The sequence below is a fragment of the Halichoeres trimaculatus genome, unplaced genomic scaffold (genome assembly GCF_033239565.1).
Source record: "Halichoeres trimaculatus isolate MK-OKI-2021-1 unplaced genomic scaffold, fHalTri1.1 fHalTri1_scaffold_10, whole genome shotgun sequence".
In the NCBI taxonomy this organism is placed as follows: domain Eukaryota; kingdom Metazoa; phylum Chordata; class Actinopteri; order Labriformes; family Labridae; genus Halichoeres; species Halichoeres trimaculatus.
The window spans coordinates 1,697,501-1,712,500 of NW_027437187.1; the positions used below are offsets into that span (position 1 = coordinate 1,697,501).

At 44.4% G+C, this 15,000-nt stretch overlaps 1 protein-coding gene across 2 annotated transcripts in view; it reads left to right on the forward strand.

Moving 5' to 3' along the window:
• The window catches only part of bcar1 (BCAR1 scaffold protein, Cas family member), an 88,686-nt gene that overhangs the window by 59,486 nt on the left and 14,200 nt on the right, over positions 1 to 15,000 (forward strand). For both annotated transcript variants that reach the window (XM_074676808.1, XM_074676810.1), the window contains exon 2: positions 754 to 1,455. In XM_074676808.1, coding sequence (XP_074532909.1) covers positions 754 to 1,455 — 702 coding nt within the window. The remainder of the gene's footprint in view (positions 1 to 753; positions 1,456 to 15,000) is intronic.

A 15,000-nucleotide genomic window follows, 5' to 3' on the forward strand; every position in this document is an offset into this window, starting at 1 on the left:
TCTGCCTCCTTCTGACCACAATGACCTCAGCCATTTGTCTGTGACACTGTGCCAGTTTGCACTAGCTAAACATAGACACAAAACAGTGGCAGCTAACAGTTTCAGGTTTGATAACTTACTCTGTGGGCGCTTAATGATCACATTTGCATCTCCTCCTCCCAGAATTTTGCACTTTCGGATGATCTGCATATGTTCTGCAAGTTTACACATGTTTTTATACACGTACAAACCTTAAGTAGATCAGGCCCTAAGTGTGACTTCCTGTCCCCTCCCACCTGTCTCTCACCTACAACTCCTCTCAAGGCCTGAGTTAAAGGTGTTTCTGTCTCAGCCTGAGGAAATCTGTCCCAGAAATGTTGGATTAAAGATCTGTCTGTGCACTGCAGATTAAATGTGCGTCCAGAGGCAGTAATCCTCGTCTCTGCGGTCACTGCTTCACTTTGTGTCCTCTAGCCTTTGGGGCATGTCCTCCATGCTCTCTGAGACTATCAATAAAAAGCCCCAAATATGATGAAGTACCTTTCTGGATGATGAAATTTGACCTTTTTTTGTTTGTTTATCTTTTTGTTTCCCAAGCACGAATATGATGGGTATATTTAATTCTAACTTCAGACAAAGAGACACCAACAGATGTTTTCATTAGAACATTCACCACACACAGCTGACTGATTTCTGTTTTGATGACACTTTGTTCTCCGTGTTTTCAGGACATTTCTTCAGAGTTTCTGATGAGTTTCTCTTCTTCTCTTACAGAACGTGTTGGCGAAGGCGTTGTACGACAACGTAGCGGAGTCTCCGGACGAGCTTTCGTTTCGTAAAGGAGACATCATGACCGTACTGGAGCGGGACACTCAGGGACTGGACGGCTGGTGGCTCTGCTCCCTTCATGGTCGCCAAGGCATCGTCCCTGGGAACCGTCTGAAGATCCTGGTGGGCATGTATGACAACAAGCAGCAGGCCCCGCCCTCCACGCCGGACCCTACTGCTTCCTGTCCTCCCTCACAGGTGCAGAGGCCCCTCCCCCCTCTGAGCGCCTACTCCAAACCCTCACCTGCTCCGTCAACCATAGCCACTTCCTCCCCCGGGTTTGTTAAGCCCCTCCCCTCAGCTCAGTACACGTCTATGCACCCCGCCTACTCCACCCCCAGCCCCGCCCAGCCCAATCCTGACTCCGTTTACATGATGCCCCCCTCGCATGGCCCCAAACCAAGCCCTCAGAGCCTGTACCAGATCCCCTCTGGACCCAGCGGACCTCCTCCAAAGACCAAGCCCGGACCGCCCAGTAAGGCCCCAATCCTTGCCCAGAGACAGTACACTCTGCCTGGGCAGGACATCTACCAGGTGCCCCCCTCTGCAGGCCCAGGGCCCATGGCCCCTGCAGGAGGAACTGGAACTGGGCAGGATGTATATCAGGTGCCCCCCTCCTGGGACAGCAGCAGCAAGCCACTGGGCAAGGTAAGAAAGCAAGCAAGGAAGGAAGGAAGGAAGGAAGGAAGGAAGAAGAGAATAAATTAAGCATGGATGAAAGTTTGGGGTTTTTAAGGATGAAAAAGAAGGACATAGAGGAAGGGAAAGAAGTGAGAGAAGGGCTTTATTTTTCTATTTAACCAGAACAGCAGAAAGAATTGTCTTCAGAAGAAACTATGGCTTGGGTTGTGGGTGATAGTTTCTGAAACACACACTCACACACACACTTCCTGTTTTTATCACTGATTGAGTTCGCTGGTGAGTCAAATCAACAACAAAAGGTTAGACTCTGTCTTTATCAGAACAGAAATGGACAATAACTTGTACAAGCTTCTTTAATCACTGGAATATAACAGTCTTCTTGACTCTATGGAGGACCAGGTCCTCTTCATGCTGCCATGTTTCTATGGCAGCCCAGAACGGACAAACTAGTGAAGTTTCTTTGTGTATTTGTTGAGTGCTGAGTGAAATGTACTGACTGATCCTCAGGAAAGTTAATCACAACTGACAACTTTTAACTCTCCCTTTGTACTAGAAAGAGCTACACACCTGCACAGAAACCGCACATTGCTGAACGTATACAAGATTTCTATATGGTATTTCATGACATGGGGGGTTTGCCTTTCTGCATGGCATGCACCATGTTTTGATCTCTTGGAGCTTCTCAGATGGATCAGTCTTTGTATTCTGTTTGGGGTATGAGGTGTTTCTTTGTATCTTCGGTTTGTTCAAGAACATCCCCCAGACAAACACTTTATTAGACCGAGAAAGCTGCTGACAAAAAACTCAGGTAGTAGACCCCATGAGAATTAGTGACCATTGACTACTACAGTTCACTGCTGGAAAATGTGAGTCCTGAAAACCATTTGTTGCCTTCTTAGCTGGGGAGTGACTGAATGCTAATGTTAGCTTTTGTTTTAGCCAGCAGGTTTTCAGATGTGTTAATAAACCCTAAAAGGCAGCCCAGGATCTCTTTAGATCTACTCTCTATAGGTGTGTGCTAAAACATCTTCTTTGAGATTGTATTTATTATACAGTTTATGGGCAACAAACAGCAGAGTAGCTCTTCAGCGCCGTCTACCACTGTGGAGGTGTAGAAGATGTATTGTTCTTCCAACTAACCTAAAATATAAATTTTATATAAATTATATAAATATCAATTTATATAAATATAAATTTTTAAATAAGAGTTTAAATATCCATATTTTATCACAGGTCATAGTATCAGGATAGATTGCTGTATTTATTTTTTCACACCTCTATCTCATTATTGTGTCATTATTATAACACTGTAAGATGAAAGCTGGGGGCCATGTGAAAACACCTGCTTTAATGCTACACAAACATTTGCTGACAGAACACTGCTCTGAAACAGCTAAGGCCTGAACTCTGACTGTGTCTTTCACAGTTACACAGACACACACACACACAGACACACACACACAGACACACACACGTCATCCTGTCAGTGTGCTCAGTCCTGTTGAGAGAGATAAAGACGAGCAGAGGTAGAGCGTTCCAGCTTGTAAACGTGGACAAACTGCTTAATAAATTGTCCTGAAGATAAAGTCCCACTGAGGCTCTTTTACCTTAATGAGTGGAAGTCTTCACGCTCCACTTCACAGCGCCGCACCACGCTGAAACAACCTGCTGAACATATGAGACAGAAACACAGGACGAATACAAAACAGCCCAGAGACAGCAGGAGAGACAAGAAGAATAAACAGTGATCTGTGTGTGTGTGTGTGTGTGTGTGTGTGTGTGTGTGTGTGTGTGTGTGTGTGTGTGTGTGTGTGTGTGTGTGTGTGTGTGTGTGTGTGTAAGCAGAACCAGTGAAATAACAGGATGGTTAATAATTCAGCTGTGATCTCCTGGTTGGGTGAGGAGGCTCTTCACTGCAGCAGCAGCAGGTGACGGGCTGAGTGTACTCAGAGGAGGAGGGACCCTCCAGGCTCTGAGCTTGGTGCACTGAGCCGTGTGTGTGTGTGTGTGTGTGTGTGTGTGTGTGTGTGTGTGTGTGTGTGTGTGTGTGTGTGTGTGTGTGTGTGGTGTTGTGTGGTGTTGTGTGTGTGTGCATTAGCAATGATGTGGATGCTGGGTCCAGCTGCTCCCTTGCTGCCTGACGCGTTACCTCATCTGTTTCTCTCTGACTGCTTCATAATAAATTCATCTGCAGGATCTAAGATGTGACAGCTAATGAAATGCTTTATCATGGAGGCGTTGGGGGGGCACCCTGGGATGTGTGTTGTCTCAGATAGTCCTGAATGCATCATCCCTGAGCTGGAGGTTTTGGATTCTGTTCAGAAAATGTCCTCTTTGTGCACAGTTTTAAACCCAGGAGCAGCTGTTGCACCCTTACACATGCAGAAGATGCAGCTGCAGGTCTAACACCATATGTTTCATCAAACCTTTACAGTTCAGAGCAGTGACTCCAAACTGGAGAATAAAGTGGAGGAACACTGGTTAAAATGGAGTCACTGGTTCATATCTGTGTGTGTTTAAAGCAGAGTTAAGACTCTCTGTGTTAGTTGTCTTCACAGTTAGACACATTTGACATAAAGACCTGAAGTTTTCCACATCTCTACCTTCAGTCAGTCTCTTCATCTGTCTGGGTTAAAGGCTGCGTCATGGAGCTCATTGAGTCTGGTTTTGTGTCATAGTTGAACATGTCATTAGTAAGCTGTGGCTGCTGATGTCTGGTCTGTGAGTGTTTGAACATGTCTGCAGGGATTAACCTCCTCAGACTCAGGAGTTTTAGTGATACTGGATCAGGTCTGGGTCTGGGTGCTGAGCTGGGCTCTATATTAACGCTCTGTGCAGAACACTTCAGGTCTTACTACTGAAAAGCATGGAGAGGATTACAAAACCTGAAATCTAGCCAGAGTGTATGTCCTAGTTTCAGTAAAAACTTTTCCAGTTACTCTTCATATGTGCCAAAACAACCTGTCCATATTTACAAAAGACATCATATACTTCTTACCTCACCATCAGATGTTTTTGGACGTGTGGCCCAAAAACATTCAGTTTCTGCAGCAAAAACTCAAAATGCAAACAGTAAAGCTAAACTCTGCAGGATTTTCCTGAAATGTCAACTTTATCAGGAATAATCCTGCTCAGTCGTCTCCTCTGAGCCTCTAAACATGTGTGTCAGTGTCTGTGTCTGCCTCAACCCCCTCTGCCTGGATGTTGATGTTTTGGTTGTATCAGGACGTTTCTGGGTGGAGAGTAAGAGTGGTTACATCAGCCGATCATGGTGGGTCAGGAGCCTTTCCTTCTCGATGATTGTGACAAGAAGCTAATCAGAGCGGCTACGATAGTGGACGCAGCACAGAGGAAGAAAAACAACCAAAGTGAAACAAAACACCAAACATGTAAAGCTTTTTTTCCTTAGAGAGCAGCACAGGATGAAGAGTGACATGAGTTAGCTATCTGCTAACCAGGTATTTGTCAGATACACGTGATTAGCTTGTGCTAACATGCTAAGTCAGGTGCACAGCTCTCAAATCTCTGCCTCATAGAAACGTGATGCTACAGGTGGTTGCTGGGCTAGTGAGTGTGTTCTCGTAGTCTCGTTCGGAGGCTGTGGGTGTGCGCTGCTGCTGGCACTGAGCCAAGGAGGAGGAACCCAATTTGAGTTTGAGTTTACAATAAGTAACCAAAACTCCTGAAGACTCTATCTTTAACTAAAGTTAGAGTGAAGTGCAGGTCACCCAGAGGATCTTCTTGCTCCAGTCAGTCAATCAAAGAGAAATACATGAGAAGAAGACACAGAGACAGTGATGCTGGTAGGGACGAGGTTTGAAACAGGGTATTTTAAAGTGATGCAGCTGCAGTACAACCTATGTTTCAAAGCAAGGGTCATCAAGACTTTATGTATAACTGCTCTTTTAATGATGATAAGCCTGTCTATTTATGCAATCAGACCCCCTGTGGTGTCATGAGCCTCACTTAAGGAAACAAACAAACAGTGGTGAGTGGATAACTTCACATGATGGTCTGTGTGGGGGCCATCAGGAGCCACAAGAGGCTGAAACGCAACAATACTTATGTGCTTCATCCTAAAACCGTTGTCGTGTTGACTTCCCCATAGTGTCACACCAGGAGTGCTCACTCTCTGACCAATCCAACACATACACACACACACGGATAAATGATGAAATGTGTTTTATTTTCTGTTTGACTCCATCATCCTTTCCTCCAGGGTCAAGAGAAAAAAAAACACTCAGGATGTTGTGTGTGTGTGTGTGTGTGTGTGTGTGTGTGTGTGTGTGTGTGTGTGTGTGTGTGTGTGTGTGTGTGTGTGTGTGTGTGTGTGTGTGTGTGTGTGTGTGTGTGAGTGTGAGTTGTTTATAAGGCACTCCTATCCCCCCACACCTCACAAACACACAGTTTACTACTCCCAGTCAGTCATTTAGATAAGGAGTTCCTGCTCAAAGAGACTCCATGCACAAAAACACACACACACACACACACACACACACACACACACACACACACACACACACACACACACACACACACACACACACACACACACACACACACACACACACACACACACACACACACACACACACAGATAAGCAGTAATTGCAGTGTGATGAAACATGTGGTGTGTGTTTCAGCATGCATGAAGGAGGAGGAGCCGTCAGTGTGTGTCTGTACACACTCTCCTGTAGATGTCAGAGAGTGAGCGTCTCCTGCTGCACAGACCTGAACCAGCATTGCTTCATGGTTTAGGACAGACACAGAGTGGTGAGCAGGTCCATCAGTGTCTCCCTTTCAGCTGACTGCTCTCACACAGAGAGCTTTCCCCTCAGACAGACTGTGAGGTTCTGCTGCCTGTAGTGTGTCTCTCACACACTGTGTTTCCTCCAGCACTGAAGAACACACTGACCATTTCCTCTTTGTTCATTCTGTAAAGTTCGATGTCAGACTGGTTCTCCACACTGGAGCTAGTTTGTCTTGACCTGTTAATGTTTTGAGATGGAGGTGAGCTAAAAGGTGTTTCAGAGCTGTAGGATGAGATGTGTTCATCAGTCAGTCCCTGTCTCACTTTTTCCACCAAGTCTGTTCTAGAGCCAGAGCCTAGTCACTAACCAGATTCTTGTATTTGAACCACCAATGAACTTTTCTGAAAAAAAAATTATTGAAAGCTGCCATGAGGGGGATCTGATTTAGTTGGACTCCCTCACCACCTTCTGGCCAGAGTCTCATGTCCACTGTCATAAATCACTTTTAGGGAGGCGTGTGTTTGTTTTGGAACAAATTTTCTTTGTTTAAGTCAACTTTTTACCAGATACAACGTGACAAGGTAAGGTATTTATCAGTACAGTTACGTAAAGCTATTGTTTGGAATGTGACATCAAGCAAACGTTGTTAGTTTTTACTGTACGTCAGTAGCTGGCTATATGTAGCGCTATCAGCGGTATCTGTAGGCTAAAATGACAAGTAAACACTGTGGTTTAGTAGCCGTCTATATTTAGCTCTACTCACAGCTCGGTGCTCTGAGACATGTCTGTAATGTGTAACGTTAGTAAATCCTGGTTATGTCCTGACAGTCATCTACCAATCAGAGCTAACGTAACCTCACTCTTCATTTTACTGACAGACTCTCAAGTTTGAACAGACCACTGCAGAATAACTACTTCACGTGGGTTGGAATCAACATTATCACAAACAGTTAAGCACTTTTAGCCTTTAGCTCGTGCTCTATCTCTCTCCTGTTTCTCTTTCTTCTGCTCTTCTGTCCTTATTCTGTCTGACAGTTAGGCTCCAGTGTCCACCATCACTACAAAATTAATCACAGAAATCATTTTCAGCAGAGAAAAATACAGATCTCTCTTCTCTTTACTATAGACTTTATCAGCCAGCATGGTGTTGTCATAGAGACTTAGACATGGCGTAAATCAATCTGGTTCCAACCCAGTCGGGAAGCTAAGAAGTAGCATTTGGGAATAACATATACTGGCGCTGATAATTTCATTTTAAAGTGTGGATTATGATCAGGCATATATCTAGAAGAGACAGTTTTTAATATCACTTAGAAACTCCTCACAGCCCCTTTTACCTTTATTTCACCAGGTTAGTTCCATAGAGATTAAAAACCTCTTTTTCAAGGGAGACCTGGCTGAGATAGCAGAAACACAAAGTTACAAATGAAAAACACTAAAAGAGACGAAGCTCAGTCAACATTACACAAGGTTATGGATTAAAATCAAGGAGTCATTCTCATAATCAATTGAACAAACAGCCCAGCTAAAACACTGACCTACCTCCATGTTTTTCATTCTATATTTAAATCATTTAAAGACACCAGCTCCTCCAGCTTTAAGTTGTTCTGCAACTTTCAGGCTGAGGATGCAGGGTAACCAAAAGCCCTATCCCAAGTTTCTGTCTGAGCATTTGGGTCAGAGAGAATAAAGAGGTCCAAAGAACACAGAGAGTACTGTCTGGTACTTTTCTGCAACTGCCCCTGAAGCTGAAAAAGCTGTTCTGGAGAGCACAGGGGCTGAAGACAGGGTCACCTGAGCCAAAGTTACATCACCTTAAAGCTTGTTGTGTCTAAATGAATCAAAGTCCCAGATCTCCTTATTTGTTTATTTTAATGTTTCAAGCAAACATTTTGTCAAATCCTGTGAGTGACAGAGGAAAGACGTTTGTTTATTGTTGGTTTTTAACATTTATTTCTATCTTTGAATCCAGAACAAGCAGCACAGTCCTCCCTGCTCCTCCTGTACCTGTAAGTTTCTCTTGTCCTGATCAGCTTGAGGAGACTGTGATGATCTGTGTCCTGCTCGCTCTGTGGATTCACGCTTGTCTTACATTCAGGCTGACTGTTTTCCTGTCACTCTTCTGGAATCACAGAGGTGTTTTCCGGCTTTTGATGATGGGACATGAAACCTGATATCGTTCAGCTCTTCCTCTGAGGATATCTTTATTTGTTAGTTGACTTGTATCAGTTAACTGTGCCAGTGATTCCTTCAGAAGTACCTGCTGATGTTTAAACCTGACCAGCACAGGTCAGGGAGACTCTCCTCTTAAAGGCAGGCTTACTGCTGGTGCCTAAAGTAGTGTGTGTGTGTGTGCGTGTGTGTGAGAGAGAGAGAGTGTTGCAGTATTGTCAGCTGACACAGCTGTCATCAAAGGCATTGATGTGTTAGCGGGGTGTGTCAGCAGCCACGTGCCACAGCAGCTCTCAGATCTTAACACTTACACACACACACACGCTAACAGGCTTTGAGACAGCTGAAGACAAAGTGTGTGTGTTCCTGTTGCTGTGTATCATTTCTGTTAATATGTGAAATGCTCCTTTAAGTCTGCGGCTATGAGCAGCTGTGTGTGGAACAGAAATCAGTGTGACTGGGAGCTCACACTGAGTTTCTCCATGAAGGGATGGAGATAAAACCCTGAATGATCTCTGAGTGAGGGAACCATCAGTTTGAGGTTCACACTGAGCAGACGGCAAGTGGACGCTGAAGATACACTCTGAAATCAGAGAAAAGTGAAGTGGATTAGACTCACACACACACACACACACAGACGTACACACACTCACGTACAGACACTCACAGACACACACGCTCTGAGATGATGAACCGTATCGGTGGATTTTCTGCTGGAAGCCGTGGTGAGTGGTGAGGAGAGTTTCTGCAGCGCCACATGCTGAGAGATTAAAAGGAGACTAATGAAGTCAACACAGCTGTCTGGAACACTCCCACAGATATCTGTGCCAATGCTCTCACACACACACACACACATACACACCAGGCCTGAAGTAGTCAAAGCTGTGATGCCCACCAACTCTACTTTTCTTTGTTGGAGGCAACTTTTCCTAGTATTCAAAGCTATAGGGTATCACATGTTGGTCAGAGCAAACTAACAAACAAGCAGCAGATAGATGGGACATGGTGAGGTTAAGGTGTCTTGTTTACGTATCTCTGAAATGTTACTTTTCTCTTTAAGTGGAAAAATATGGAGGTCTTGCTCCCTCCTTAACCTGGTTTGTCCATGAGCCCTTGAGGAGCTGACATTCTTCAATTCTTTTCTAGTGTCACCAGCAGATCTTTTAGGTCTATTGTCCAGTCAATGTGCTCATATGGATTGATTCCACCATTTTTACTGATTTTTTTTTTTTTTTTCGAGGTCCCTAGCCTTTGGAACAGGGTCCAGCTGGTCTAGGTAGAGGCCATTGCCTCTCTGTTCTGTACGGTCCATTTTTCCATAGTGTATGTGTCTCCCTCTCACAGCACTGTTTCTAACACAAAGGGCTCTAATTTCGTGGCACAGTGGCCTGGTACACCCTGCACAGTGTTAATTTCGTGCAGCACATCGCCATGCGCTAATTTGACAATTTGGTAGACCGTCTGCGCAGAGATGGGTGTGACTGCGCGCCAGGGGGAGTTGACGGCGCACCAGGGGGAGGTGCCAGCAGATTCATGTTGGCGCAGTGACAATTTTGTGCCAAAAACAGCACAGAAAGAGTGCTGAAAGCTCCCCAGCTCTAACCTGGTCTATCCTCGGCGCAAAGCGGAGCGCACCCTCCGCAGCTGTAATTTGGTGACAGGCGCACATGTGTGCACATGTCAACAAAGCCTCAGAGGCAGGTTTCAGGCACATTTTAATGCAATAAACAATCACAGCAATCACTATTTAATGTAACCGTCTGAACCAGCATATACATTTATATCTATATTAATTGTCCCGTCACATCTGATGTCAGATTAAAGCCGTTTGTCATAATGGAAAGTTAACCTGACGGCAGCTGGAAGTTTGATGCACATCTTACAATTAAACAATAAACAGCCTTAACATCTGATACTGAGTATATATCTGGTTCTCTCATTTCATTTCATTCAAAGAAAAGAGGGAGAGAAAAGACGAAGAAAAAAGAGACAAAATAAATGTATGTCACTCAGGATTTACCTGTGATTTCCCATATTTCTCTGTTTTAGTCTTTATTTTCAACATGATCTAAAAAGATGGAGTACATTATTGTAAGGAGGATGAGGTGGAGACACTGGGAGAGTATACAGTATATCACCAAAGGTTCTGCTAATTGGCGATGACAAACCAGGAGTGCAGGAGATATACCAATGTATGCAAACCGCCAGCAATCAATGCTATCAATGCAATTTCCCATATATGTTAGCATCAAGCTAGAGCTATTTTGTTCATATTGTTTTCGGTAAATAAGGAGATGTATACCATGTTAAATGTAGTGAATAGGAATCTCCTGTGAGAGAGTGATGTTCAGTTCTTTGTGTTTTCAGTTCTTCAGTAAAATTCAAACTGAAAATCCTGAATCAGAGTTTTCTTTGTAAACAGGACAAACTGTAAGCATTAAGACTAGCAATATCGATGGATTGAAATGTTTCTTATTGAACCAGTTTTCAATTCCCATTCCTAACTTTTGTTCACCTTTACCACAAAATAAATCCTTTGAGAGAAAGGACAGCTTTGCTTCTCACTCGTCAGCTCAGGACTAAATGTGTTCAGCCAGCAAAGTGTCCCCAAAGAAACTTTTAATATCTGTATGTGCTCCCGTGGCAGTCCCACCAGACCACAAATACTGGGGGAAAAAAATGAACACTTTTTGTGCTGATAATCTCATTTTTAATTCTGGATTATCAGTGGCTTAAGATATAAAAGTAAGAAAAATTTAGGATCACTTAGAAAGTCCTCACAGGACCTGTAGATGTGTTTCTGGACCAAGTCATAAAGAAGCTTTTGTTTCTCTGTGCTCTCTTCTCATGCCTTTTATCCTCCAGCGGTTAGGGTTAGAGTTCAGGTGTCTCCACGTCACTTCACTGGACTCTGAAGACTTAGTTTCAGATGAACCCTGACATCCAGCAGCTCAGATCAGGATGGATCTGGATAGTTTCAGGCACTTAACATTCACAAAGGCACCACACAGCCAGAGGTCTTTTCAGTCAGCTCGATGCTCAGAGGAGGAGCAGATCTGAGTCTGGTTCCTCTTTATGTGTGTGTGCGTGTGTGTGTGTGTGTGTGTGTGTGTGTGTGTGTGTGTGTGTGTGTGTGTGTGTGTGTGTGTGTGTGTGTGTGTGTGTGTGTGTGTGTGTGTGTGTGTGTGTGTGTGAGTGTGTGTAATATCACTCTAACATGTATACGGATATCTCCTCATGAACACACCAGTAGAAAAGCCCAGGCAGACAGCTGAGGTGAGCAGTCAGGAGGATGAAGCAGAGACATGTTCAGCTCAGTGTGGATGGTGTCACCTCCTCTCTTACCTGCTGGGCTCACACCTTGACTCCACTCAGACTGCTGCCAGGGCTGGGAGGGGGAGTGTTCAGATAGAGCTGGGGTAAAGAGATTAGTTTGCTTTATGCAGCCATGGGGAACATGAGGGGGTATCAGTGTGTGTGTATGTGTGTGTGAGAGTGAAAGCAGCTCTTATTTGTCAGAGCACATTACTCTAATGCACAGGGCTTTAAAATGACGGTCTGTGCAGGATTTATCCTCACACCCAGTGAGGGGGTCGACTGTCAGCACAGAGGAGCAGAGCTGCTTCCCCAGCATCACACAGATGCCTCAAACCGTGCAGCAGGGTCACACACACACACACACTCAGGGCGGCTCAGTGAGGACTTTAGGACCCTGATATGTGGTCTAATTGTTACAGCACTACCATAATGACAACCTCATAATGAATACTGTCCTCTCTCTGCAGCCTGGACGTGATTCAGTCTTTCTGCACCGTGCCAGAACCACCAGACAGCCAGTCTGAGCATGCACACACAGAGTCAACATACACACACATACACACACACAAGCACACCAGTCGTGCCATGTGGTGTTGGAATCCAGTGCAGTGGGGGGTAGAGTGTGTTTGTGCTCTCCTGGAGACATGCCCCCCCACTGCACTAATCTGTTAAGCCCCCCGCACTGCCTCTTGGTGCCTCTGAGTGTGTGTGTGTGTGTGTGTGTGTTGCCACATGCCCCACATAGCTGGCATGGTATTCACAGTCTGTGTGTCTGTAGCTGTCGTTCATTGTTTCTCTTCAGTTTGACTCTTTGTCTCCGTGGTGTCTCTAAAACTCTGCTCAGTCTGTGTTTAGGGACAGAGAAGCTTTGGACTTGGAAACAGACGTTTCTACAAACTCTGATGTGACCCAGACTTTCTGCCACCATTCATTTCTCCAGCTACCTGCAAACTTTCTGTCAATGGGGGTTGGAGGTGGTTGGATCTGCATTTCTGCCCCCCTTACCTCGTTATAATGGAAGGGGAAACACTGTTCACAGTATATCATTTGTCTTTGCTTTCTTGGTTTGTCCAGAATCACAGGTGTGTCAGGGACAGGGAGTGTCAGCCAGGAGGTCACTGGCAGCCCAACAGAACGGTACCAAAAATGGGTTGGTCTATGTCGGTACTTTGGGCACCTGTCCCAGTTTTCATCAAAGGAAACACCACAACCAAACTGAACCACTTGGTGGAAACAGGGCTTTAATAACCTGCTAATATAGCATTGTGGTTAGGTATGGGTAGTGAATTAGGTACTTTTAAAGGCACCAACCAAATTTTGTACCAGGTACCAATTCATGTAGAATCAGATGCTATGATGTTAAGGTACCTAAACACATCCTTGTGACTGAGAGGGAGTGGAAGAGTAGGATTGCAAGTTTAGATATTTATAAATAAATATTTTAAATTGAAAAACTTGGAGATCTTTTTACTTAGCATAATAATACTTATTAGCACATAAACACACAAAAGTACCAAAAAATGATACCATTGAGAACAGATACCCATTGCAGGTATCAGGCATCTGTACGATATAGTTTTTAATGTGAAAGGTACCCATCCTCCATTGTGTTTGGGCTTTGGGGTACCATAGTTAGGCAATCCATCAAAAGCTGCATTTCCACCAAGCAGTCCTGTTTGGTTCAGTTCGGTTTGGCATGGTTTGGTACAGTTAAGCCTGATCCTGTTTGTGTTTCCACAGCAAACTGTGCCCTCGCGTGGTAGGCAGCGTGTAAGCCAGATGCCGAAAACCGCAGCTGTTAAACAATAGCGTGACGCCGTAGCAGCGTGAAAAAGTTTACCCCGCTAATAAATCCAACTATGAAGAATATCGCGACACAGTAAACAAAGAGCTCAGATGGAAGAAATGCAGCATTTAGTCCTCTCTGTGATTGGCATGTAGCTCTTTGATACAAAGAACAATCAAGCTTTGTTTCAGAGAAGTCTGTGAGCCTCCAGGAGAAATGCAGCAGCAGTCGGGGTAAGTGACGATTCTTTCGACCAACCAACGATCTGCAGAGTGTTGCTCCACCTTCGGAGAGCAGATAGGTTCAGTCTGGCACCCATATGAAAGGGTCCCAAAAAGTCGGCTTGTCTCATTTATTTGGGGATCTGCCCCAAGTTATGTCAGTAGAAACGCCACAAAATGTGTGCCGTACTGCGATGAACTGAACCGGTCTGCTTGGTGGAAACGCGGCTATGATAAATAAGCATGATCCAGGCAAGAGTTTCATTAACAGAACACATTACAAAAGACAGCACTAAACAAACAATGATACAAAGAAGAGAAAGAAAGGAAGAAACATAAAGTTTTAAATGCAAAACAACTATTACTAAAGTAATATTTTTTAAAAAAGAGAAAGACAAAGAGAGAGGATGAGAGGATAAAGACAAAAGGAGTTTTTAATCATATCTTAAATCACATGACTTCCTGTTGACAGCAGGGGGCGCTGTGTTTTAGGGTGAAAAGAAGCATATGCATGCTCTGAAGCCGTGATGTTGTTTAATTGATTCTGAGTATCTGTGTTGTTCATTCAAATGAAGTCATAAACAACTCTGCAGTGTCTTATAAAATCATTTTACAGTGATTGTTGGTCCTGATGCATTCAGGGAAATCAGGACATCTAAACTCTGATTATCTTTAGTGACCCAGCACCAACAGATCAGTGTGAATGTTTGATCCTGAACAGATGGTTAGCTGCTCTTCATGCAGGTGTCTGTTCACAGAGAGAGATAGAAACCCTCCTCACATTACTCTGGATCCTGGTCCTCCTGCTTTTGCTCTCCACACAGACTGTTTCTCCTCCTGACACCTGATTGGGCGATATTCGGACTACAAAAAGTACAGGTTCTACATCTTAAAGTTGAATCCACAAACAGAGTTATAGTATCCATGTGTGACCTGGCTTTGGTTCAGGTCTCCTCCCTGACCCTGAGAGCAGAGTGGGAGCAGAGTCTCCACGTCCACCACCCTCCTTCTGTAATTATGCCTCTCTCTATTTTTACCTCCTCTCCTCTTTGAACTCTGCATCTGCACTGTAAGGATGTATTTTTCTCTCTGTCAGTTACACACTCTCTGATGCAGCTGCATGTATAGAACGTCTATTTTCCTCCATGTGTGGTCACATCGGTCGTTTTGAAGCTTGTGTTTGGGCTTCATTTGGAAATGTTCTGCATGTGCCACTGGATACTGCAGAGGAGATTTTCCCCTGCATCGAGCCCACGCCTGTTTCTCATGTCCTGTCATGTTGTGTTCTGTTCTGTGAGTGTGA